A 27,564-nucleotide genomic window follows, 5' to 3' on the forward strand; every position below is an offset into this window, starting at 1 on the left:
GTGTCTTAAAATCATTAATTAGTTTTGTGTTAATTTTCTTCAGCTTTTCACATTCAATTTCAGCGTTTTTGAGACTGTTTTTTGCAGCAGACAGCTTTGATTTATAGTCAGCGATCGTGCGTTGGTGCTCTGTCGACTGACTATCGAAGCGTTGATCGTAGCGTTGATTGATGTCTTTTTCTTGAAAAAGCTGTGTCTTCAAACTATCAATTTCATCATCTTTTTCTTTGGTTATACGTGCTATTTTCTTGTCCAAGTTAGCATTTTGACGAGTGAGTTTCTGTACTCTCCTAATAAGATCTTTGAAAGAAATATGTTCGAATTCCATATCTATCTTTTTGTCCTGTTCTGTAGAATTTTCTTCTTCAAATAAAACTTATGTGAATATAAGCTCAGCTTGATAAAACCAGGATAACTGGGTAACTTCTGACTTCTAGTGGAAGGTTTAGAATGATTTGTCCTGTCGTCAGTTCGGTAATAAAGGCTTTCTTTCGGTGACGCCACAGGTCAAGATTCTTCAAAGCACGCGCATGCGCGAAACGTTGCGTCACCACTACATCACGTATGGAGCAGATGAAGCTCACGTGACTGACGTACTGCAGGATCAACATATCAGAATGCGCAAGCGCAGTGTCTCAGCGTCTTGCGGATGATGAGAGACATCAATAAGAGGGGATGAACCTCGGTTGGTCCAACTATACTATTATTATTATCATTTTTATTATTACTGTTATTATCATAATTATTATTACTAATATTAGCCTATACTATATTTATTATGTCTATGGGTCGCACAACCCGGACGAAATAGACCGTCGGACGAAACATCTGCAAATGTTTGGAACGACACGGAGGGAAAACACGAGACCGTTTTTTAGAATTATTATTCGTTTTTATTTCTGTAACGCTTACAGCTGCTATTGAGATATCATTACTGGAATCGCGACCATAGATTAATCAGGATGGAAGATAATATTCCTAAAAGAAATTCGAGCAAGTCATCAAGTAAGTTTATGTAACCACTGTTAGCATGAAGGCGATAACTAGCTAAACTTGCTATTTATTTATTTATTTTTTTGAACTGCATGAACAGCAAATACAAGAAAAATGGCATAATAAATGAGGTCTTATGAAAAGATTAAAGCCCAGACAAGACAAGATACACAAACATACTTATAGAAAGGAAGAAAAAGACAAGAAAAAAAATACAATTAAAAGAAATCAAATAACATTAAAATATATATATTCTGCTAGAGTTTTTCATAGAGATTTAGGTCCAAAGCTAAGTTTTTAAGGTTAAGGGCATATTTCTTTTTCATAAAATTGAAAGAGGAGTGAAGAAGACAAAGTTCTCCATGGAAGGCATGGGTTGAGGGTCGGGTTTTTTCCATTTGCATTTATGAAGAATTTCCCGGGGATTATGATGGTGTTAATAACCAGTCTGTAGTTTTTGTCCATTAATGAAATACCAAAGATTATGTCCTTCGTTGAAAACTCGGGCAAGTCCATGATTTTGGGGAAAAGCCAGTAGTAAATGTCCTCCCAAAAGGTTTTACTGTGCAAACAATGAAAGAACAGATGTTTTGTAGATTCTATATCATTATTACAAAATACACAACAGTTAGAGCCAAAACCAAAGCAACGTCTTAGAAAGTCTCCTGAGGGATAAATAGCTGACAAAGTTTTAAAGTGTACCTCTTTAGCCTTCTGGTAAATGGGATATTTGAAATAATTAGTCCTCATTTTACGGATTTCATCACCTGAAAAATGTTGTGAAATCAAGCATTGTGAAGAGTAGCGGCCATGAATTGCATTAACAAAAAATTTCCTTAATACTGAAGTTTGAGACCTGCAAAATCACATTCATTTAACAGAAGACTGGGGAGGATGGGATTATTGCAGGATGAATCTTGAGATAAATTGGATGCTTGTATAATGATGTTAGTAGGGATTGCCTTGGAAAGATTGTGGAATTCTTTTGGAGTCATTGGCGAATCAAATTTTTAACAAAACTCATAAGATATGAGTTCCCCTCTGCTGTTTAGAAGATGCATCACAGACCAAATCCCTTTGTCAAAACAGTTTCCATGAAACAGGGTCTTGCCTTTCACAGTGACATGTCTACAGTTCCTGATAGGAATTTTATGTGGACTATAATTATGGGAATAGAGCAGTTTCCAGTACAGTAGGTACTTGCTGATGAAAAGAGGATAAGTTTGCTGGTAATCTTTTTAAGTCAAAATTACATCTAAGAAAAAACTTGATTCCACCGAATTTCTGAAAGATGTAGTTTGGTATGAGATACCAAAGACTATTTGAATTATTAAATGATTTTAGCCAGTTTATTTTCAATGCACCATTCAGACACGCGAATTCGATGACTTGCACACCACCTTCTTCATAGGTTTGGACCACTTTCCCTTTTCTAATGTAATGTACTTTCCTATTCCATATATAGTTAAAATGAATTTGATTAATAGTTTTAATAGCTTTGGGTGAGAAGCAATGAGAATGCACTGGGTAGATATGCCTAGAAATACTTTACAACTTTGTAAGAAAGATTCGCCCAAAAATCGAGAGATCCCTGTTAGACGTTAAGACGTAATTTCCATATATTCAATTTTTCCCAAATGTTAAAGTTTTCTAGAGTCTCTTTGTTTTTTGTAATATGCATCCCAGATATTTCACTGTGGACTTAACGGGTATATTATGCACCATTGTTAAAGAACAATCTTTTAGGGGAGAATTTCACATTTACTGATATTTAATTTTAAACCTGATGCTATAACGGATGTTATTATGTATGGAACGGCCTTTAATAAAACCAGATTGGGTACCTGACATTATTAGTTTTATGTCGCATTTTAGCCTATTTGCAAAAATATGCGTTAATATTTTATAGTCAGTGTTCAATAAAGTAATAGGTCTTAAATTATCAATGATTTTAGACTCTTTACCAGGTTTTGGGATGAGGGTAATTACACGTTACTTCATCAAATGGGGGAGAAAACTGTTGTTAAAAAGATTTCATTTACCAGATGAAAAAGGGGAGTTTTAAGATGTTCCCAATAATGTTTATAGAAGTTAGCAGTTAAACCATCACAACCTGGTGCTTTATCTGGAGATAAGCATCCCAGAGCCCTGTCTAATTCTGCAGGGCAGATATCTGCATCACACCTCTCTTTAAAGGTGTCATTACTTTTAGGGATCTATTCCTGAATATTTTGAAAGAATAAATCTGAATCTGAGTGTGAAGATGAGGATGAGTACAGTTTACTATAAAAGGAATAAACTTCCCTGGAGATTAAACTAGGAACTGTACATACTTGATCACCAATAATTAAGGAGTTCAGGGTATTTCTTTCCTGTCTTTGTCTCTCGCTAAACTGGCTACTCAACTCAGCTCTTTCTAACAACAGAGGAGTCGTCCTGCTGAAGCTAACCAGCAGAAATGATGTTTGGTGTAAAGCTTAAAATATAGCACTGCAATTTGCTGGTCAATGTCTCACTATGTAAATACATGAGATATGTTTTCCATTTTTCAACCCAAAATTGTCCATTTCTAGCTTACTCTGAGTTTATGAATCACTGTCATAATATGTGTGTGTGTGTATATATATATATATATATATATATATATATATATATGTGTGTGTGTATATATATATGTATATATATATATATATATACACACATATACTACTTTATTCTGTGGGGCAAACGGGGCATTCAGGGCATCAGTGTTGGACTTTGTAGGGACACTGATAGCACATAATGTAGGGGTTTTCATACTTGTTGTTACTTTGGAAATAATGTGTGTACTTATTGGAATAGTTATTTTAAATTAAACCATCATTTTTGTTTGTTTTGACATTCAGGTGTTCCTCTTCCGCTCTCAGCTCTGCGCCTCTTCGTCCCTCCTCTTCAGCTGGTCTCAGCAGCCTGCTGGCAGACCGTCCAGCACAAAGTTGTAGCTGATTATGGGATGCTTGAAGAGTTTGTTTCTATGGTTACAGATATTGTTCCAGAGCTGCTGAGCAGCTGCCAGAGGGCCCAACTCACCCTGGGTCTCAGAGCTCGGGTTAGTAGTTAAAACAATGGCCTGGATGCTCCAGATCTTTTATTTTTGTCCTTTTTAATTTAGAAATAAGCGAACGTCCGGCACCACTGCAGTAACTTCTCCCACCTTTAATGTTCCCACTCTTCCACACCAAACCTGTCAGATAATGAGGACATCCCTGGTTCTCAGCCCTCTTCAGGACACCCCACAGATTATCTGAGGGATTAAGGTTCTGGACTCTGAGCCATTCCAAAATTTTAAGTTTTTTCTTGTGAAGTCGTTTCTCTGTCTCGTCTGGACGTCTGTTTTGGCTCATCGTTGTGTTTGAAGGTGAAATTCCTCTTCAGCTTCAGCTTTCTAGCACCATTGTGGGCCAAAAGGCAATCTTCTTTGTGGGGAAGCTGTTCTTGTTTTCGATGTGAAGTGGTCTTACTTTTGGAATTGTAGCCGTAATTTTCAACCTTGGCCTCATCAGACAAAAACATATTTTCTCACATGGTTTTAGGAGATTTTCTGCAGACTGTAGTCGGGCTTGGATGTTTATCTTCAACCCCACTCCACAGTCCAGACAGATGGAGAATACGGGAGGTTGTTGTCGCATGAAGAACACAACCAGAGCTTCCTGCAGCTCTTTTGCTCTTGCTGTACGTCTCTTGGCAGCTGCCCTGACCAGTTTTAAATTGAATTTTTTTTAAATATCTTTTCTTCTTAGCAGAATAGTTTGCTTTTGAGTTGAGTTGTTCAGGTTAAAAGTCACATTAAAGATGGGAAAAGTTGAGAAGTGATTTATTGTGGTTTCAGTATTTAGCATCAGAAAGAGCCGGAATTTTTAGCATATTTACATCCACTTTATTAAAAGATGTCTGTCAGTATTACTCGGATTCAGACCGTCACAATAACCACGAAATTAGAGGAAAAATAGTTGCTTCTGTTTCTTTTTGTATGTTTTCTGGTTTTAGCTGATCCTGGAGTTATGCCAGCTGGATGCTCCTGAACTTGAGCTCGTTCAGCCACATCTGGACAGGATGCGAGCGCTCACCGAGGCGTGGCTCTCAGAGGTGATTTAAAATGCCTCTTTTTAAGCTCATCTGAATATAATTTTGATTTTTAAAATGAGCAGTTTTTTGAGCAAGGTTGAGCTTAGTTTCCGTTGCCGTGAAGCTTCATGATATCGTCTCTTTCAGGCTGCCGCTGCAAATGTTGGAGCGTTGGACTCAGACTTTGTGGATCTTGTAAAGAACCTGGTGAGAAGTCCGGACGAGAGGCGACACTTCTTCCAAGTGAGTTAATATAAAAGGCAACACAGTTTATTTGTACAACACACTTCCATGTACATAACCATTCAAAATGCTTTACATAAAACAAAGGCATTACAGGTATTTAGAAATAGTAAAAGGCAGCAACACATACTCACAATAAAATAATAAATTACATTAAAATGATTAAAAGCAAGATAAGTTAAAAACGTTAGTGTGTAGATTTCATGCATAGGTGCATGAGAAAAAAAAAGTTTTTAACCTGGATTTAAAGATGTCTACATTTGGTGAAAGTTTAATCTCCACTGGCAGTTTGTTCCATTTGTTTGCAGCATAACAGCTAAATGCTGCTTCTCCATGTTTAGTCTGGACTCTGGTCTGGACTAGTTGACCAGAGTCTTTGGATCTAAGAGCTCTGCTAGGTTTATATTCTCTGAACACATCACAGATGTATTATGGGCCTAAACTGTTCTGGGATTTGTAAATAATCAGAAGTGTTTTAAAGTCTATTCTGTGACTGACTGGAAGCCAGTGTAAAGATTTCAAAACTGGTGTGATGTGTTCAGATCTCTTAGTCCTGGTTAAAACTATAGCAGCAGCTTCTGGATGAGCTGCAGATGTTTAATGCTCTTTTTAGGAAGTCCTGTTAAAAGACCATTACAGTAATCCAGTCTACTGGAGATGAATGCATGGATGAGTTTCTCTTTTGTCTTTCTGGGAGACTAAACTTTTAATTCTGTTGATGTTTCTGAGCTGGTAAAAAGCTTCTTAGTGAAGCTTTGATGTGGCTGCTGAAAGTCAGATCTGAGTCTATCAACACTCCCAGGTTACGAACTTGGTTGGTGATTTTAAGAGCCCGAGTCTCCAGGTGTTTACAAATGCTGACCCTCTTCTCTTTGCTATCAAACAGAATAATCTCAGTTTTGCCTTCATTTAATTGTAGAAAATTCTCCTTCATCCAGGTGTTTATTTGCTCCAGACACTGACACAATAAGTCTATTGAACTGCAGTCGTCTGGTGACAGAGACACATAAAGTTGTGTATCATCAGCATAACTTTGATAATTAATGCTATAGTTCTGTAAAATTTACCCAAAGGGAGCATATACAAGTTGAACAGACGAGGTCCAAGGACTGACCCCTGGGGGACTCCACAAGTCATGGCCGCTTGCTCAGATTCATAGCTGCCGATCTCCGGCCTTCTAAATAGGACCTGAACCAGTTAAGGACCGCTCCAGAAAGTCCAACCCAGTTTTCCAGCCTGTGCAACAGGATTCTGTGATCTGCAGTATCAAACGCAGCACTGAGATCCAACAGAACCAGGACTGATACTTGACCAGAATCAGATCAGTATTCAACCTAATGTCATTTAACACTTTGTGTTTTTTTTTTTTGTTTTTTTTTTTACTTGTCCTGTCCAGCATCATAGCAGCAAAATGATAATCTGGTTGCTGTATCGTGCTGAACAAATTTGCTCTGCCAAGGGGAGACCTATGGGTAAGGCTCCTCTTGATAATCTGATTAATTTATTTATTTATTTACTCACGGAATCTCTGTAGTCTTGCTGGACCTGACCGGAGGGGACAGAAAAAGATGGAAAATAGCAAAAAGATACAAAAGGGAAAGAAGAAAGGAGACAAAAACATCACAGACAGAAGGCAACGACCCTTCAATCCACACCATCACCAGACAACAAACTGTTACACCTGTACATGAACACACCAGAAAATTTCCTACAACTTTTACAAAAAACAGAAACAAACACACACAAAAACCAAAAAAAACCCAGAGCTGCTAGTCATAAAGAGTTTTTGAATAATAACCAAATCAAAAAGACATATCATGAAAGTAGCATAACAGTGACCAGATACTAATTTACAGGAATAATAAAAAAAAAAAGAATTATCTCTTAGTATAAAACCCCACTGGACAACTCAGTGATTGTGTCAGCATGCAGAGCATGAGGAATAAGGAGTGATCAGTGATGAAGAATGATGAGTGAGATCATGCAAATGCGACCACGCCTCTACGGAGGTCAGAAGCAGACCAGGGCAGCCCAGAGACCCGGGCCGTCAGCAGCAGCCCCGAAGCACTAACCCAAGCTACCCCACCACGAAGACGACTCCAGCCCCACCCGAAGGGCAGCAGAGGAGAGCCCCAGCAAGAGCCCCCCACGGTCTTGGGGTAAAGGTCCCAGTGGGCCAAGATTGGCAGCCGCCGGCCCCGCCAGGGACCGGCCACCCAGGGCAGCCCAAGCGAAGGGCCCAGGGCCCCAGGAGCCCAGAGGCGGCCGCCCCACCCCCCAAAGACAGAAAGCCCGCACCATTCCCAGGAGAACCAGGCCCCCCCAGACAACCACCCGGCGTAGGCCAGTACACACCCCGATGTTCCAGTCGCACACCCCGGGAACCAGGGCGCCATCGACCCCCTCCCCCTACCCCCCACCTACTCCAGTCTGCACCACATATAACCCCACACTCACAGCCCCCCCGTACCGTACCCACACACAGTCACGTCACACATAAACCACCCACCATGCCCCGTGGGGGACACCCCAGGCGGACCAGAGGACAGCGAGGCCACCGCCCCTCGACCCAGCACCCACAGAGCCAGTATCCCACCAGTGCGCCACCCCAGGACCCAGCCCCTGGGGCAACCACCTCCCCCCGCTCACCCCCGGCCACACACAAGGGGCACAGGGGTGTGAGAGGTCCCCAATACCCTCACGCTCCCCGCTCCTGACTGTTTATGTAGTGTGTGTTGTGTGCAATTAAAATTGAGGGGCAGTGACCGCGTGAGCCAGGAGCCCGACATTCACCGCATGACATGCCCCTCAGGTGTTTGTTTGTTGTGTTTCTTGTGTTTTGGTGTCTCGGTGCAATTAAAACTGAGAGGCGAGTCGCCACGGGGTGCATCCAAGGAGACCACTGAATGGCTCCCTCTGCTCCACCCTGCATGGCGTGAATGCCGACCAACTCCCTATGTGTGTGTGTGTGTGTAAGACAGAGAGAGCGGGAAGTAAGAGGGGTCCAGGGATGTAAGTCCAGAGGGAAGCAAACTTCCCTCTGGATGTTGAGCCTCTAGTGGCATTAGGCACCCCCGCTCTCCAGGAGGTCCCCCAGGGCAAGACAGGCCAGGAGAGGCCGCCCTCACGACTGGGCCATACAGGGACAGGGAATGTCATTTAACACTTTGACCAGAACTGTTTCAGGGCTGTGATGAGGTCGGAAGCCGGACTGAAATTTATCAAGATTTCCACTTTAATTTAAAAAGTCATTAAGCTGGTGAAATACAACTTTCTCAATAATCTTGGAAATTAAAGAGAGGTTAGAGACAGGTCTATAGTTGTTCATTATAGAGGCATCTAGAGTCCTTTTCTTTAGGAGGCTTAATAGCAGCTATCTTTAGTGACTTGGGAAAAATGCCTGATGCCAGCGAGCTGTTAACTATCAGTAGGAGATCACTTTCTACTGAGGTAAAAACTGTTTTTAAAAAGTTGGATGGTATCATGTCCAGAGTGCATGTTGTTGATTTCAAATGCCAAACTGTTTCTTGTAGGATTTTTTAAATCAACCATTTTAAATTGCGACATGACATCAGAATTATTTCCAGGTTTTAGACACAGACTAGTTTTCTTGTGTGACTGTGTGGAATTAATATTTTGCCTGATTGTTTTAATGTTTTGGCTAAAAAAGTTTGCAAATTAGTTGTATTTCTCAGTGGAAAGGAGCTCAGGGCTTATCTGTATAGGAGGATTTGTTTTTCAAACAGAGTGCGAGAATTGTTGACATTCCTGTTAATCATTTCAGATAAATGCAGCTCTCTGGCCTTGCACAGCTCATTGTTATAGTTACGCAGGCTTTGTTTGTACAACTCATAGTGAATTTGAAGTTTATTTTTCCGCCATTTTCGCTCAGTTTTTTTGCATTCTCTTTTTAGGCTGGTAACCACAGTGGTGTTTCTCCATGGTGTTTTCTGTTTGATCAAAGTGCTCTTGATTCTTATCGGTGCAACAGCATCCATTACATTCAAGACTTTCAGATTGAAATGATCCAGGAGTCTATCAACTGACTCTGCACTGGTTGTTGGTAACATAACTATGACCTCCACAAACTTAGCACTTGTTCTTTCATTAATGTACCTCTTCCTAACGGAGAAGCAGGTTGGTTGAACATTCTGAGTGATCAGTAAATCAAACAAAATACAAAATTGGTCAGAAATGGCCAGGTCAGTGACCACAACAGAAGAAATATCAACACCCTTTGAAATAACCAGGTCCAGAATGTGACCTCGAATGTGGGTCGGTTGTTTTACATGCTGCCACAAACCAAACATCCAATATGGAAGAAAATTCCTTGACATTACCATCCGTCATGTTATCTATGTGAATGTTAAAATCCCCAGTTAAGATGAAATGGTTAAAATCAGTAGAGTTAACCGACAATAATTCAGAAAATTCATCAATAAAATTTGCACAGTGTCCTGGACGTCTGTAGATGATTAGAAATAGGATTTTAGGAATGGCCTTTAAAATAAAACCAAGATATTCAAAAGAAGTAAAATCAGCAAATGAAATCTCTTTACACTGGAATGAATCTTTAAATAAGGCAGCTTCTCCTCCCCCTTTCCTCCCGTTTCCACATTTATTCATAAAACTAAAATGAGGGGGTGCTGTTTCATTAAGAACTGTAGCACTTGTGTCTTCTGTTAACCATGTTTCTGTCAGAAAAAGAAAATCTAAACTGTGAGAAATGATGAAGTCATTAACTAACAGTGACTTGTTGGACAGAGATCTAACATTAAGTACAGCAGCTTTATGAAGTTTACACTGGTCTCTGTTGTATTCTGAGTTATACAAGGTACAGTTAACAGATTAGATCGATTCACCCCACAAACTGACCGTGTTTGATTCCTTATTTTACTAACTAACACAGGAATCCTACTGGGTCCAGGCTTGATCTCAGAACAGCTGTCAGTAGTACCAAAACTACAGCAAGGACCCTGAACGCATCATGGCATGTTATCTTTGTTGTGAATTCTGCTGCTCTGTGAACCACCTACACTTCCTCCCGTGACCTGCTCGGTCAGGACAGATGATCTAAGAAGAGGATGAGGAGGGGGAGCCCTGTATTTCTTGGTAGATGGTGGTCGCTGGGGTTCAGACCGGGATAGAGACATCCTTTGAAGACCTTGGGTGATGTGGAGAAGAAGGTCTGGTGAAGGGGGAGAGCTGGGAGTTGATCGCTTCTCTGCTGTGTCCTTCGTTCTTATCTGTACATCATGTTTGGGTTTGCCGTCCCAACAGCATGACGCAAGTGTGCACCAAGTAATCTGCATCCAGTTAGATTTGGATGCACACCATCAGGTCTGAATCGCTCCTTACAGTTCCAAAAGATATTTAAATTTTCAATTAACTTCATCCCATGGGTGATACATGCGTTTGATAACCATGTGTTCAGACCAAGAAGTCTACTGAAAAGTTCAATCCCTTTACCCGCTGTAGGAAGGGGTCCTGAAATGTAAACATGGTGCTCCAAACTGACACAGTCTCTCCAACAGCAGAGAAAAGTCTTTCTTCAGGATCTCAGAGCCAGTTTTCCTCCTCAGAATATCAAAAGACCCTGTGTGGACAATAATCTTCATACCATCTGGATGTGAAGACAGAATGGTCGGCAACATCTCTGTCAGTTCCCTGACTGATGTATCAAAAAGTGTTAAATTTTCCGTCTTTGCCATCCTCACATGCTGTGTTATGGAGTCCCCAATCAGAACTGTGTCTATTTGTTTTTGTGTGGAGGCGCCGATAGCTTCTCTAGTCCTCCTGTTTGTGGAATTTTGGCCTCTCCTCCTGGTCTGGTTAGCCCGGGGCTGAGTTTTAGGGCTATTTCTTGAGTTTTTATTGATCCTTGCATTACATTCATCATCATTCATTTTAATATGAGTCAACACATCATATTTATTATGCAGTGAGACTTCAGGTGGTGGAGTGAGTGCTGGAGCTTTAAATTTCCTGCTGGATTTACCTCTGCGACGAACAACATCAGACCAGGTTCTGGCCGGGGTTGATGACTTTGGTCTGGCACCAACACTGTTCCAGTAGGAGAGATCAGTCTGACGGTCCGGTTTGGGATTTTCCCAGCTATTCCAGTGTCATTTGAACACATCCAAGGAAGTGTATCAGCCAGGTCTGTAGCGGAGGCTCCACATTCGACATGCCTTCGTGTATGAAGATTTGACTCAATCCATTTGACAACTCAGTAAAGAAGCTATGATAGAGTAAATAAATTCTTCATTCACACGAATGTCTTGCAGTGTTTCAATCCTCTTCTCCAGCTGTGTTTTCCTCAAAGAAAGTTGCTCACACTCAGTGCAGCTCACTGATACTGCAGGGTTAGGAGACATCGTTCCACTAGTTCTCCGATGGCAATCAACTAAATTTATCAAAAAATATATTCGTTCCAGTGATTTATAAGTTCCTAAATTTTTTTCCGGTAAAGATAAGAAAAAAGAAGAAAAAGAAAAATGCAATCAGAAAGGAGAGCAAAGCAGGAAGAACATGGAGAAATGTTCTGGAAGGTTTTCTATGAAAGTGAATTATTTTAGTTTTTTGTCTAGGTGGCTTATTTCACTGTGTTCTCAACGTTTGTGTGTCAGCTGAATCCAGTATCGTTTCTGCTTCTCAGAGAGTTTTCCATGAGGACTTTGGGCCCACGTTTGAAGAAGCACTTCACACCTTAATGTGGCTGTTTTTGTCCAGACTTGAAAAGTTCTTTCCTGTTCCAACTTTCCAACAAGTACGTCATTTCTTTTTTATATCACCATAAATTAGTTTCACAGATAAGTGCTCCTATAATATAATAAATAATAATGTTTCTTCTTTTCTTTCTCTTTATTTTCACCAGGTAGCATCGATGTTTGGTGAGCCGTCTGGTGTTCTGGTTGACTGTTTGCAGACTGTGTCTCAGTCTGATGAGCTCCAAACTCTGCTGCAGTATCATAAAGACCTCAACCAACTAGAGCACTGTGGTAATCTACAACTAAACTAATTCACCCTTTTTCCTTCAAGTTCTAATCTCATTTCAAGTTTCACATGTTAAGGTGGGATTGGTTTCTTGACCGATCGTGTTGGGGTCACTGAGTAAATCTCAGCTTTTGATCTTGGTTGTTAAACATCAGCTGTTGTAGTTGGAGCCATGAAAGAGAGCATTCAGCTAACCTGTAGCATGAAGTTTAAGATCTGTACATTAAAAACTAGAGCTGGGTTAAAACAAATAAAATAATCAATTTGATTAAAGTTGAATTAATTATTCATAAAGATTAAAACATGGTGGAAGGTAATGAGAGGAGGGAGGAAAATGTGGATGCAGAAGAACTTGTGGCTGAACAGAACAGCGTGTCGGTCATTTGGAACTTTGTTGGTTAGAAGAGAAATAAAACAAACAGTTACTCTGCAAGACATGTCGAATACTTGTGCAAACACCAGGGAACACACGTTTAATCTTCGCTGCCACCTACAGAACACGAGGAGCTGTAGACGAATCCAGCCTGCCGCCTTTATTGCGAGTCCTGATTTCCTCGTATCTGCCGACAAGGACACGCTGTGGATATCTGGATGATGACGTTAGACAGGTCCGCCATTACTGATGAGGGCGTCTTATCTGGCGTTATCAAAGCTATTCTGTGTTTCATATTAGTCATCAGCCCATTAACGTCTAAAACTGCTTCATCTGGCAGAAACTGGATCAATCCACAAATCAAAAGTTGGTAAAGAAACATCTTCAAACTTTTGTAAAGGTTGTTAATTTTCTATTTTCTGTGGTCTTTAGGCTGAAGGACGCCATAGTACATGATCTGTTTGTGTTCCTGACTAAATTGTTTTTATTTAGTTACTGAAATCTAGCGTTGGCTCAAACACGCTGCTCGTGTATTTATAGCTCACTAAAGTTCAGCAGACGTCTGTTTATTAGAGATTTGCCATTGGATGAGAAAACATTAAAGCAGGAGCTTATTTTATTTATCGCAGGTCATGTTGTCATTGCAGTTTTTTAACAGTGTTATCACGTTTTCCTGACATCGTCCAGATCGCTGACAGAGGCGCTGTCCTTCTCCACTGCTTGGTTCCTTTACTGAACTCAGAAAATCTGTGGATGAACATTGAACATGGGAAATTATTTAAATTTGTAAATATGATCCTTAAATATAAAATAACCAAGAGTTTTAATGTGAACCAATCATCAATGCATCTGGACTAACAGAACTTTTCAAAGCTAATAATGCACTCAAAAAATAAAATAAAATAAAAAAAAAATGATAATAATAATTGCACTCAAAAAAAAAAATAAATAAAAAAAAAAATAATAATAATAATAAATGCACCCAATAGCATTTTTCTTTTCATTGTAGATGCTGAACAAAACATTTTACTTTGCTGCATTAAAAAAAAAAGCTTAAAATGACTTTAAGATCAGTGTAGAAAATGTTTATTTTAAATGTTTTAGAATTAAATGAAAGAACTTCAACAATATTTTAGTTTATTTAGATCCAGTACTTAAGGTAACAGCTGTAAACTGTTTTTCTGATAAACACACCTGGTAAATCTGAAGGCGTTAACATCTGTTTAGTAGAAAGGTAGTAACACTATAAATTTATACCTCTGGTGCTGAGCTCGTTGCTAACATAGATGCTAACATTATCTTTCATTTTACAGTGACTAACCTCCAGGTGGCAGATTGAGGTGGATATGGAGGATCCTGGTTTTGTACCACCTTTGCAACATTTGCATCCGTCACACTCAGGTGGCGGGGTTTTGCTCACAGTTCAGTCTAACAAAAACATTCGTTTTTTTTTTGTGTAGTTTGATTTCTGAGAGATTCTCTCACAAAGGCATTCCTGTGGTGGAGCATCATTAGCTCATACAGCACAATAAAATCGTGCCTCCAGATTTTCATGTTTATTTCATGACAGAAGCGGATAGCACGTTTTTTGTTTTTTTCTGTGTGTGTGTGTCTGGATTTCTTGTTGGGAAAGTCTCCGGCCTGAATGCTGGTTTCTTTTTAAAAATGAACTGAGTTTAGCTAAGTGATAGAAACAGGTGGATGGATGGATTATTTCCTTATTTCCTGTTTACAAGTTTAGTTAATGAGTATTTCATGAATCATAATTAAATTAAGAACAGCTTTTGGCTCTTTGATGCTGACTTTTTATTTTTGTTTTCCAGGTAGTGTCCTGGATGGGGCCTGCATCCTTTCTGCTCTCAGACTTCCCTCCATAGAAACGACTAAAACACAAACGCAGCACGACGTTCTGGACGATGTGCTGTCATTCACATCTGATGTGGAGGACTCTTTTACAGTGCTTCACACAGAGCAGATAAACTGTGAAGAACACCTGTCAGGTGAGCTGATGACAGACCAAACAAATGGAACACAGCTGCTCTTGGAAAACACAAAAAGACATGAGGAAAAGGTTGAAATCCTTCAAAGCCTGCAGGAAAACGCGTCCTGTCCTCTGAAGGAGTGCCAGGTTCAGCTGAAGAGACTCGACACAGCAGCGGCCTCTCGTTCTCGATCTGTCAGGCCAAACCGAGGTCTCAGGATGAAAGTGTTCCTCCTGGAAGAGAAAAGAGAGCTTTGTTATGGAAATCTGATCAGCAACAAATCTGCTTCCAGGAAAACAAAACCAAGCAGAAGGACTCCTGTGCTCTCGGATAAGGAGGAAATCGGGAAAGAGTCTTCGTATCTGGCTCCAGTCAGTTCATGCAGTGATGCAGACTCATGGTCGTTCTACTCGGAGGATTCTTGCCAGACCAGTGGTAGCTCTCCCAGCATGGCCGACTCATGGTCTTACTACTCTGATGATGGCTCATCTTTTGTGACTCCTGTCAGTAGTTCTGGGGAAAGTGATTCATTTTCTGGTTTCTCAAAGATGGATGCAACAGGTGCATCGGCTCCCCTCCAAAATCCAGGTCTCAGCAAAGCGAGTGCTCTCAAAAAGACCCGTGAACTCCAGTGTTTAATCTGCAAGGAGCATGTTGACACAAACCTGAGAGCTCACATGAAAACCCACTTCCCCGACGGCGTCTACGCCTGCCCTCGATGCGACGCCAGGTACAAACTCCTCGCGTCTTTTCTGCAGCATGTAAAGAAGACCTGCTTCCAGTACAGTCAGCAGGCCGTGGATCCGGAAAAGCCGAACAACACAAAAAATATGTACAAATGTGACAAATGTCAAGAGGCGTTCAGGTACAAGATTTCGTTGCAAAGACACACGCTGACCCACCACGAACTCTACTGCAGCGTTTGTCAGAAGGTGTTACGAGATGCGGCGACTTTGGAAAGGCACAAGACTTCACACACGCCCTTTCAGTGCACCCGCTGCGACGAGTCCTTCATCGTCTTCAAGCACCTGCTCAGGCACTGCGAAAACATTCATAAAATCACTGAACCGTTCAGGTGCAACCATTGTCCCAAAACCTCGCCCAAGCTGCGCTTCTTAATCAAACACGAGTGGCAGCACATGGGCCGTCTGCCGTTCCAGTGCGCTCTCTGCAGCTTGAAATTCAAATCTGACCCCGATCTCGCCGTACACCAACGAGTTCACACCAGAGAGAAACCCCACCTGTGCACAGAATGCGGCAAGACCTTCAGCCAAGGGTCCAACCTGTGTCGCCACCTCAGACTCGTCCACAGCGAGTCTCGAGATGTGAAGAGGCATTTGTGTACTCAGTGCGAGAAATCCTTCAAAGAGAAAGGAGCCCTAAGAAAGCACCAGAGGAGCAAACACCTGCAGGAACTTTTCCGTTATCCGTGCCCGTCCTGTGGGAAGATGGTGTCGGCAGCAACGATGGCTCGACATAAGTTAATGCACACGGGAGAGAAACCTTTCAAATGTTCAGCGTCTGATTGTGACAAGTTCTTCAGGTCGACTTCTGAGGTGAAAAGGCATGTCCTTGTACACCATTCCACCCAGAGACCTTTTAAATGTGACACCTGTGGAAAAGGTTTTATTGGAAAATCTTATCTTGATGCACATGTTAAAATTCACTCAGGAGAGAAGCCGTTTGCTTGCAGTATCTGTGGCAAGAGATTCCCCAAGGCCTACAGCATGCTGAGGCACAAAACCCTGCTGCATGCTTTTCTTAAACATTAGGTCTATACAAAGTTTTCAGCCATTGGTTGATGAAATCTTTGTAATGTTAAGATGAAACATTTGTGGTATTTGTACTAGATGCCATACTTTTTCACGACCAGTCAGATTATTATTAAAACTTCTATTTCCCAAGTTTGTCTCTCATTAAATCTACCAGCTGACCGTGAAGCCCTTCTAGGCAAGTGTTGATACTTTGCAGCCAACTTGGAAACCCAAGGGAAGTTATTTCTGCTTAACGAAGCTGTCATATAAGTATAAGTATACCTTCCTTCAAACTAAAGCTTTACACAGTAGCATAAGGATGGGAATGACAAGGTTTTTTATGCTTTTTCTTTTACATTTCGAATTATGAAATTCACTCTGGCTGAACGAAAAGATTGAGAGACTGAATTTTCCATTAATAATGTATGTTATTTGGGGCCTTTGTGCACATTTTTAAGGGGTGATAATGGGTTAGTCCACAGTCACATAAAGTCAACCGACAGGAACAGGAGGCAGGAAAAAGTCACGTCTTTCCTCCAAATAAAGGCACCACAGATTTAAATATAAGTTCATCTATCACAGTTTTTAATGCCAGCTATTTGACACCCACCCATTACCGATGATAGCATATTATCAATGGATTCCTTGGGATTGTGATATCTATAAAACTGAATGTAATAGACCTCAGAAGCTGATGTTAACACCAAATGATCTACCATAATTTTACAGAGGGTTAAAATGATCTGAGAGAATATTCCAACTTTAAGGGCTTAATAAATTATGAATGAGGCAGTCTGTATTATATCACCTAATGTTGGTGCATTTGACTCATAAAAACTGAGTGTGAAAAACAACGCCTTATTTAAGACGATGCATTCATGTTCTCCAGAAGTACCGAGCATCAAAAAGGTGTCCAGCCTGCATGTTATAAGATCTAGAGTAGAACAAGTTCATTCACGATAATACAGAAGGTCCGCATCAAAAGCAGGATAGGAGAAAGTTATGGCATAAGTTACAGTGGAGATTTATTCTGTGGAGCTAGGCTGCTCCAGACCTGACGAAGTTTCAGGATTCATTTAATCCCTCACAGTTAGCAGTCACCACTAATGTAGCCCCAGTTTTTAACCAGTCATTATTTAATCATTTTAGATAAATGATTTTACAATCCTTAGTTCATTTACACTTTCCCATAGACAATATGAAAAACACCTCTTCTCTGTTCCTCGTAGTCCATTATGGGTAAGCTGGAGCCTATCCCAGCATTTTAACAGGTGAGAAGCAGGGTACACTCTGGACAGGTCACCAGTCCATCGCATGCGCTCACTCCTAGGGAGAATTTAGAGCGACCAAATTAACCTAACATACACAGGGGGAAGCCACACATACAGAGCATGCACACAGAAAAGCCACCACCCCCCAGGTTTGAACCTCCCTCCAGCGACCTTGCTGTGAGGCTGCAGCCTCACCTTACACAGCCTTAAATACACATCCCATATAAATACACAAAGAGTAACAAGGTGTTCCTTTATTAAATAAGGATAAAGCAAATAAACAATTAGCTCCGTTCAAAACTGAAGCTACACATAGCGCTACAATGGTGATTCCTAAAAGTTTTGAACCACGACACCTAAGATAACATACATTGGTGTTTGGGACTAACACACACATGATGGAATGCACAGAATTGGAGCAATTTATACAACACATTCATTCACAAAGGTTTGTATGAAAACTAACCATAATACCTCCCGACAACTAATTAACAGACATATATGAATGGATGCAGTCGCCTCCCTGCAGGTCACAGCGTGCACATCATAACAGGCCAAATTTATTCAAAATGACACTAATTCTTCGGCCACTGCAGGTCATATTTAAGTTAAATTAAAAGCATGCATATTAACTAATGGCCACATTGTGGAGGACAGCACACACCGCCGTGACGTCCCATGTCCTGCCTGGGTTGATCCTTCAGTGCTGAAGACACTGAAAGTGTGCCTTCAAGAGGCCAAAGGTCATTTCTATCCATGCCCTTTACCTGGCATGGGTAATATTATATGCCTGCTGTACATCCTGAGCTTTGCAGACCATCTGAAAAGATGAGACGTAGACTATTAAACCAGTCAATGCACATCACAAGCAATAAACAGTCTTCATTAATGGACAATATCAGAAAGTCCTACTTACAAAATCTCCTTAATGGTCACATGAGAGGGATTTTACTTTGATGTGATGATTTATTTAAATTTATATGCACTAGTATTCATTCATTCTGTCCCACAGGTTATTTCTGGCACTTGCCAGGCCAATATTGTAAATAAGAATTTGTTATTAATGGTTTGCCTGGTAAAATAAAGGTTAAATAAAATGTGGGTGCAGTCAAGTGCACCAAAGACACTGGACAGCCCTGTAACACAAAGCAATGAGTCTCCCACTATGACTGTTACTTGTCCTGTAATCTGTAATTGCTCTTACCTGCAATCCTATAAAATCCTATTGGACAACTAAACTAACAGTTAATTGTTTACAATCCACAATTACAGTGTGGATTGTAATTGTGATGGTTCAGTAATAGTGAGTTTGTAGTAGTGACTGTATTTCTCCGCTACTTACGTATTCAGGTGGTCTGTAACACGTTGCTACGCGTTGTCTTTGTTTTATAACTGGCGGTGTTTTTATTAGGTCCTTGGCTACTTCGTAGGCTTCTAGGATTTCCTGCTCCGACGGAGAAGTACGCCGCTCGTTGCCATGGTAGATCAGTGATTCTGTGATAGACCGCGAGGGTCTATTAAAGAAAACGCGAGCGCGCACTTATCCAAGATAAGTTTCACCTGATTCGATGCACCCGTGTCTGCTCGTCCTGGCTTGGCTTTGTGCAACCAATTAAGTCTGGAACACTTGTTGTTCATCCCGGATGTCTAAATCCTGCTTGTGTGCAGGGACACAACTGCAGTTCTTAATCTCCCAAATATAATCACGTTAATACAACACTTAATTAATATTCTGTAGATAGGTACTAGGTGACCGCAGAGAAAGATGCGGAACTAATGAATATCTTTGTCTGTAGTCGGACTGTTGTTTCAGACGGAACGCAAAGCATCCGTTGACGCAGAGATCGTTTATGAGACTTCGGTGTGGAATACAGTCACGGGAAAAATCATTAGTTTGACCTCGGTCGATCGAGGGACATTATTGGTCTTTACTGTAATGTAACTGCCGTCACTATTTAGGATGGACGGAAGAATTTCCGAGTTAACCGGTGAGTGCAAATGCTTACAGACAGGTTTGTTTAACTAGGCCGCGTCGCAGCCCGCGCGCGGGAATAGCATTGCTAACTGCCGAGAATAGTCTTTTATTGTTGTTTATAATATTCCACATATATACTTAAAATAGGCGATACAGTTGATAGCTTTCAGTGTGTTTAACGTGGAAGTCTGTAGCTAAGATAAATATATTCCTCACACGAGGTGGCAATGACAGGGCACGTATCAAAGCTTGGTTTCTATGCTAATGCTAAAGCTAGCTGTAATCCAGCAGGTCATATAAATGAACCTTTCGTGCGGGTTGAACTCGACAAACCCTAAAACACTAACGTTTGAATACACACTGTTTAAGGTTTTGCATATTTAAGCTTTGGTCTGCAACTTTCTGTGACACATCTGCTCATAGATACAGTATGTTTTCTATAATTCTGAGTCACTCTTACACAAATGAAAGTGGGTTCATCTGACTTAATCGAAATTTGACGTTCTTCCAGGGAAGAGCAACCAATATTTTTTTCATTGGTGTTGCTTTCGGTTTCAGTTGTGTTCTTACACTTAGCACATCAAAAAGAGGCGTTTTCACTCATAGCATTATAATATGTGGTTGCAAGACTCTTGTGTCATACTAGTATAACAGTATCCCTGAAGATGTTGAGTAAAATTTAGTTTTACCTAAATTTTTCTGGTATTATACCAGCTTTCTCAGATGTAATAAAATTTATAATATACTGAAAAATATGGTTGTTTTAATAAGATGTTCTTTGCTTTTATGTGGACAATCTTGAGACCTGTAGTTGTATCTCAATCAAATAGAAGAAGATATTACATAACAGTTTCAGAGAAGGGGGAAAAGCCACTAACTCTAAACCAAAAATATACTTTAGATTTTATATCAACATCTCCAGACAAAGATTTATCTGTTTCTCTGTTTGCAGGTGCCACTCTCCCCCTCTCGACTCTTCGCCTCCTGGTCTCGCCCATTCGGCTGGTATCTGCTGCCATCTGGCAGACTGTGGAGCAGAAAGTCGTGTCGGACTACGGGCTACTTGAGGAGTTTGTATTTATGGTCACAGAGATTGTTCCTCAACTCCTCACCACAAGACAGCGAGCTGAGCTCATTTTAGGTCTCAGAGCACGAGTGAGTCTTTGGGATTTTTCAGTTTTGTTTTAGATCACTGAAGCTTTTAAGATTAGGCAGGTATTTCTAAGGGAAGTAGGATATTGCTAAAATAGCACCCAGGTATGTGTGGTGACTAAAAGCTGTTTTTAAAACGACCGTTTGATGGTGCGTTCCAGTCGACTCAGAATTCCAAGCAACCGAGAATGTGTGCCTTCATTTGCAGGTAGTTGACGTTCCAGCTGCACCAACCCTGAAAAAAATGGACGGCTACAAAACAGCCAACTTGTGAGCATCAACAAATGCTGTATAAAACTAGAAAATCACAAACCATTGTTAAAATGTGCACTATGAGAACACTGGCCAATTTTGATGACGATAATTAATAAAACACACACATTGATGGGATTTTTCACAAACAAACCGCCGTAACAACTTACTACTGTTTACACCCATAACAGACAAAAATATATTAAGAATTTTAATAAGGACAACAATGGACTACAAGTGGTAAATCTGGAATCTTGGGATCCTCTGAAACTTACGAATTTGCTGCTCGACAAAACGAGATCACTGTATCATTTCTGGAAAAAATTCCCCCTAATTCCGAGTTTCGAGTACAACTGGAATGTATTAAAAGTCCAGACATGCTTATATTTAATCTCTTGGAAACTGAAGATTGTGCTCATGTGCTCCCTTAGTAACATCGGCTGTTGCTATAAGCTGTGGTAGTGCTTCATGCATTTTAACCATTTTCATGTTTGATGTTTGTAGTCAGTGTTGGGCCACAGTGAAAATGCTTCGTGAGATAGACAAAGTTACTTCTCCTGGAATATTTTTACCTCATGGTGTGCCATATTCTTTTCAGGTCGGAGTGAGTAAATCTGTACAGACTCCACTTCTTATTGTCATCATTCATTAAGGACTTGTCACATCTCAAATATAGTTTCGTTTGGAAAGTAGTTACTTGACTGCAGAATATTTAGTCATGCATACATAGTCATGGCGACTTGCTGAAATTCAAACGGGGCATCAGAATGAGGAAGAAAAGGGATTTAGATTTCAGAAACTGCTGATTTACTTTGATTGTCACACAACCATCTCTGGGGTTTCCAGAGAACGGTCCAAAGAAGAGAAAATATCCAGTGAGCAGCAGTTGTCTGGACCAGAATGTCTGGTTGATGTTAGAGGTCAGAGGAGAATGGACAGACTGGTTGGAGATAATAGAAAGACAACAGGAAGTCAAATAAGCACTGGTTCCAACCAAGGTCACTAAGGTCTACAGAACAGCATCTCTGAACACACAACACGTCCAACCTTGAAGCAGATGGGCTACAGCAGCCGAAGACACACCGGGTGCCTCCTGTCAGCTAAGAACAGGAAACTGATGCTACAATTCACACACACTCACCAACACTGGACAAGAGAAACTATTATATTTTCTTCTCTCATTTTGGTCCCCTTAGTACCAACATGGTCTGGTTTAACCACCACAGCCTACCTGAGTATTGTTGCTGACCATGTCCATCCCTTTATGACCACAGTGGAGCATCTTCTGATGCTACTTCCAGCAGGATAATGCACCATGTTGCAAAGTTCAAATATGACAATTAGTTTGCTGAACTAGGAAGGAGAGCCTAACAGTGGCTGGTGAGTGTATATAATATAATTGCTGTGAAGATGGAGGACATGAGAACAGAACCACTGATATTGTGACAAATGTACATGTAATAGTTTATTTTCAGCATTGATGAGTGAATGATCTTTTTATTGATTGTGGTTGTATTTTGAAATATGTGCATTCTCATGCATAGCATGGTCAAGTTTGTGAAGTCTGAGATGCAGTGAGAGTATCTGTAATATTGTGTTGCCTATTCTCATTTTTTAATTGCTTTGGTTTTGAACTACTGGTTGTATTTTATCAATCTGGTGTATGGTCCTAACCTAAAGTCAGTCAGCACAAAACAGTAGGAAGATGAGCGTCTGATCTTTTTCTCAGTTGTTCATTATTAGTGCTGCTCTTTGACCACAGCTGATCCTGGAGCTGTGTCGCTCTGATGAAACTGCCGACCTCCATGTTATTCAGCCACATCTTGAACGAATGCAGAACCTCAGATCTCTGTGGAATGTAGAGGTACGCAGAAACCAGAACTGATTTGAATATTGTTATTTGCTCTCATTTTCTAAAACAGCTTACTAAAATTATGTTTGTTTGTGTTTTACAGTCTGACGCAGGTCAAGAAGCGTCCAATTCTCATTTCATGGGCCTCGTTAGAAATCTGCTGAGGGATCCCGAAGAAAGAATGAACTTCTTCCAGGTCAGTTTAAAGTGGTAGTTCACCCACATTTAATGTGAAACTTCATTTGTGGCACGGTGAGGTTGTGCATGTGGTGGTTTCTGTGTCTTTAAATGGTAAATGTGATGTATACATTTTCCTACTTTCTCATCACCTCAGTCAGCTGTTCATTAAATAAGTCTGGTAAGGACACCAGTGGGGGAGAGGAAAGTTGCTGTGGGCGACTTTCTGTACTGCAGAGCTCTTCAGAATCAGACAAATTCCTCCCCTACAGTTTAAAAAGATCCTGGAAATGAATGAATACATGAAAACAAAAATTATCCGTCATTGTGCTTTCTCATGACTTAGTGCAAATTGTGAAGGCGATGTTACCTCACATCGTCATGAGCTGCCTCACGTTCCTAGCGTGTCATACATATGTAAGGGGCGCTTAGCAGCCATGATACATGCATGGATGAGTTGCTAACAGCAAGTTCAGTATATCCCAGTTCTTAAAGGGACCATTAATTCTTCCATCCCAGCACTGTAAGCATTAGTTCCACATCTGTGTTGTGAAACATAACTACTCCTGCTCCAAACAGTTGGTTGACTCTTATGAACAGTATTTGACTTTGTGCTTTGCAGTGCTGGGTAAATTACCTAGACACAGCCCTCCCCCATAATACCCACTTTTGTTTCTCTGTGTTGGACGTATGGTTGGCTCATGTTTGAGGTTTCCGGATGTGTTTTGTGTTCCAGGATGTTTTCCCGGGAGACTTTGGGCCCACATATGACAAAGCAATTCAGACCCTGATGTGGCTGTTTCTGTCCAGACTTGAAAAGCTTCTTCCTACTCAAACTCTCCAACAGGTGCTCATAAAAACCAAGTACCATTCAGATTCTGTTGTTAATCTCTTTGGCTTTCCGTGTGTTGACTACAAGGAATTGTGACATTATTGTATGTTTGGCACAGATCGCTTCGCTGTTGGGCGACACCTCGTCTGTTCTTCATGAATGCATGGAGACTTTTGTCCAGCCTGAGGATCTCAAAGTCTTGCTGAGCACTCAAAAGGATCACATCCAGTTAGAAGACATTGGTGAGCTTGATGTTTTACTCAGCTGGATCAGCTTCACAGTGACATTCAGCTACATTAGTCTTTTTCTTGTTTCTTTTCAGAGTCTTACGTAGTTGACAGTGGCATCCTGTCAGCCCTCTGTCTCCCCCATGTGGAAAGAGTTGTGATCGTCAACGAGCAAACAGAAACGGATGCAGAGAGAAGCCTCATGTATACTGTGTGCACAGAGATGGAGGTAGAGTCTGAGAACAAAGAGATGTATATGGAGGGAAGTGGGAACTCAGAAGAGGGTGTCCAGACCCAGTGGTATGGCCTCAGCGGTGAGGTGAAAACAGAAATGGACAGTGCAGTGGTTCCATCTGAAGGCGCTGAGGCCAGCGAGGGTGAAATCGCAGATGACCATCACGAGGAACAGTCTGAGACACTGATCATCGGGGAGGACGGCCAGGTAACGGTGCTGGACGGGACCCAAAAAAAGCCAAACAGACGTGGGAGGAAAAAGAAGCAACCTGCAGATCAAGACTTTGTGGTGGGAAGCAGAGCGAAGGACACGTGGGAGGACCCAGGGGGCGACGTGTTGTGGGAGCGACCAGTGCGCAAGAACCGAGGGCTGAAGATGAAGCGGTATTTGTCGCAGTGGAGGAGATCAGGAAGTAATGCCACCAGCAGCGGCCCTAAAAAGTTCACCAGATCCCAGGGTTCAACCAAAAGCAGCGACTTGGATGACAGAACATGCAAAGTCTGTGGCAAAGTGGTGAGCCAAGCCAAGTTCTTAGCACGACATATGAGCCAGCATGAAGAGCCCGTCGCTTGTCCTTTATGCAAAAGGTTGTATAAGAGTTTACGTTACTTAGAGCAGCACAGATGTACGGGTTTAGCTAAATCAAAGATGGACACGAATGAAACTGCAGCAGATGAAGGTGAACAATCATCCAGCGAGGTTCCTCATGAAGAGCAACCATCGGACAGCACTGCCCAGGATCCCGACTACTCCCCGTCTGCAGAGGGGTCTTCTAAAGGATCAGTACAGAAAAGCCCCGAAGGAAGCAAAAGTCTCCTAGAAGGACCGTTTTACTGCCCCCACTGCAGCGTTGAGTTCAAGTGCAAACAGACATTTAGGTTTCATTTAAGAAACATTTGCTACAGCGAGCAGCAGGTGGATCCAGAGAAGATAGAGGACGTTAAGCACTGCTTCAGGTGCAGCGAATGCGACAAGGCGTTTAAGTACAAATCTACGTTAGATTCCCACAAACAGACCCACAACCCACTCTACTGCGAGGTGTGTATGAAGTTAGTTCGCGACTCAGAGGCGCTGGCCATGCACAAAGAATCCCACACGCCGTTTCAGTGCAACCAGTGCGAGGAGAACTTCCCAGTCTTCAAGGCTCTTCATAAACATTACATCGACGTCCACAACCCCACCGAGCCGTTCACCTGCACCCACTGCCAGACCACATTCGCCAGTTTGAAGCGCTTCATCAGACACGAGTGGAAGCACACGGGTTACCAGCCTTTCCAGTGCACCTACTGCAGCAAGCGCTTCCGCTCGTACTCCGACCTGGTGGAGCACCATAAAAAGCACACTAAGGCCTACCCTTTCCTTTGCTGGGAGTGTGGCAAGAAGTTCAGGCACAGTGTGACGCTGACGAGGCACGTGGAGCGGGTGCATCATTCCGGAGAGCCGGTGACAGAGAAACCTGCCGCCATCTTCACCTGCGCTCAGTGCGGGAAGAGTTTCACCTCCAGACGGTGCCTTTTGAAACATGACAACTTCCATCACAAAGGGCTGCGATTCCCCTGCGAGCACTGCGGGAAGGGATTCTTTGGGAAGGACGCCCTGGTGAGGCACACGTTGATTCATACGGGCGAACGGCCATTTAAGTGTGACGACTGCGATAAGTCTTTCAGGTCTGCGGCAGAACTAAAGATACACAGGAGGTACCACACTGGGGAACGACCGTTCAAATGCAACATCTGTGAGAAAGGTTTCGTCCAGTCTTGTTTTCTGACGTTACACATGAGAACCCACACTGGAGAGAGGCCGTATGTGTGTGCAGTGTGCAACAAGGCCTTTTCAAGCCTGCATGGCCTTAAGAGACACAGGAGACTTGTTCATGCTTAGGTCATATTAACATACTAACCCTTATAATAAGTTTAGCATCAGCTGTTCGAGCATAAGGAAACGCAGACTGAACGTCTCTGTCTGGCCAGGAGGTTAAACCAAGTTTTACAGCTCAGTCTTCAGCGCTCTCACCACGATTGCCACGAGCTTGGATCGTTAGTAAATGTGTAATTGTACTGCATTAAAAAAATATCTTTGTATTTTTTACAGATGTTTGCTGTAGCTCTGCTTAAGATTTGTATATGTAAATGATTTAAGATTTAATTCATTCAAGAATAAATTCCCTTTGTTAAATAAAAAACTATAACATGTTTTACTTGATTGGATTTGTTTTTCAGATGCAAATAAAAGTTTTAAGAAACTGAAGAGGCGATCTTAACAAATTCTAAATATTTAACAGTAGCAGCCAACATTGTAATTTGTTGAGGATAAACGGATTAAAATTAATTTGAATCAGGTGTGTTAGAGCAGAGAAATGTCTAAATTGGGTGTCAATCTTATTTTAGTTATGGGAATACATTAAGCTTAATTTGATCTCACGTGGTCTGGACCAGTAAAATAACAGCAAAAAATAAATAAAATCAATTTTTACCTTAGTTTTCCTGCACTGAAGTAGAAATGCATATCAAAGTGTTTACATGTTGAGCTAAACTTATAAAACATGAAACTGAAAAGTCTTGAGGAAAAATAAGGGCTTTAACTTTGCCTCAGTTTATCACGCACACTTATTTGGTCACAGGTATCTGGAAGTGAAGAATTATTTTACTTTTAGAGTTACGTTTCCACATGTGTGTGACCCAGACCACCTCATAAGACAAACTGAAGCCAGATTTATTACGCAAGAAAGGAAAGCAGATTTGGAAATGTTTTAGATTTAAACAAAAGTTAAGAATTGCAGCGTTATAATAAAAGCTTTATTTGAGTAGTGAAATTAATTTTGAATGTTAAAGAATGATTGTAAATAACCATCAGAAGATGCTACGCTGCGGTCATAAAGGGATGAACAAAACTCAGATCTACTCAGGTGATGTTGCTACTCGGGGCCCAAAGTGGCCCATGAAAATCCCTCCACCATTACACCAGCAGCAGCCTGAAGCGTTGATCCAAGGCAGGATGGATCCATGTTTTCATGATGTTTCCAGCAGATTCTGAGCCGAGCATCTGAATGTGGAGCTGAAATGGAGACTCATCAGACCAGCAACGTTTCTCCATCTTCTATTGTCCAGTGTTGGTGAGTGTGTGTGAATTGTAGCCTCAGTTTCCTG

General features: G+C 41.4%; 2 protein-coding genes and 2 long non-coding RNA genes across 8 annotated transcripts; 2 read left to right on the forward strand and 2 right to left on the reverse strand.

The window, feature by feature from the left end:
• Nucleotides 1-611: 611 nt before the first annotated feature.
• LOC121633102 (zinc finger protein 93-like) lies at nucleotides 612-16,685 on the forward strand. 4 transcript variants are annotated; one of them, XM_041974985.1, is made up of 7 exons: nucleotides 612-685; nucleotides 3,879-4,081; nucleotides 5,020-5,118; nucleotides 5,245-5,340; nucleotides 11,999-12,109; nucleotides 12,218-12,341; nucleotides 14,533-16,677. In XM_041974985.1, the coding sequence occupies exons 1-7, from the start codon at nucleotides 676-678 to the stop codon at nucleotides 16,461-16,463; spliced, it is 2,574 nt and encodes an 857-aa protein (XP_041830919.1). In that variant the 5' UTR covers nucleotides 612-675; the 3' UTR covers nucleotides 16,464-16,677. The 4 variants fall into 4 exon arrangements, with proteins under 4 accessions (XP_041830919.1, XP_041830920.1, XP_041830918.1 ...); XM_041974984.1 differs by lacking the exon at nucleotides 612-685 and adding an exon at nucleotides 715-1,005 and having other exon boundaries at nucleotides 14,533-16,671; XM_041974986.1 differs by lacking the exons at nucleotides 612-685; nucleotides 5,020-5,118 and adding an exon at nucleotides 714-1,005 and having other exon boundaries at nucleotides 14,533-16,675.
• Nucleotides 14,313-19,342, reverse strand: LOC121633106. The gene is made up of 2 exons (XR_006009006.1): nucleotides 19,277-19,342; nucleotides 14,313-14,924 (listed from the first exon to the last, which is right to left on the reverse strand). It is a non-coding gene; the product is annotated as an uncharacterized LOC121633106 (long non-coding RNA).
• Nucleotides 17,571-19,267, reverse strand: LOC121633105. Of its 2 annotated transcripts, none has more exons than XR_006009004.1 (3): nucleotides 19,059-19,267; nucleotides 17,931-18,536; nucleotides 17,571-17,654 (listed from the first exon to the last, which is right to left on the reverse strand). It is a non-coding gene; the product is annotated as an uncharacterized LOC121633105 (long non-coding RNA). The 2 variants fall into 2 exon arrangements; XR_006009005.1 differs by lacking the exon at nucleotides 19,059-19,267 and adding an exon at nucleotides 18,921-19,009.
• LOC121633101 (zinc finger protein 184-like) lies at nucleotides 19,305-26,611 on the forward strand. The gene is made up of 7 exons (XM_041974983.1): nucleotides 19,305-19,704; nucleotides 20,644-20,846; nucleotides 22,858-22,959; nucleotides 23,051-23,143; nucleotides 23,861-23,971; nucleotides 24,075-24,198; nucleotides 24,279-26,611. Exons 1-7 carry the CDS (start codon nucleotides 19,677-19,679, stop codon nucleotides 26,297-26,299), a joined length of 2,682 nt encoding a protein of 893 aa, XP_041830917.1. The 5' UTR covers nucleotides 19,305-19,676; the 3' UTR covers nucleotides 26,300-26,611.
• The last annotated feature ends 953 nt before the right edge of the window (nucleotides 26,612-27,564 follow it).

Source organism: Melanotaenia boesemani, chromosome 21, assembly GCF_017639745.1.
Source record: "Melanotaenia boesemani isolate fMelBoe1 chromosome 21, fMelBoe1.pri, whole genome shotgun sequence".
In the NCBI taxonomy this organism is placed as follows: Eukaryota; Metazoa; Chordata; class Actinopteri; order Atheriniformes; family Melanotaeniidae; genus Melanotaenia; species Melanotaenia boesemani.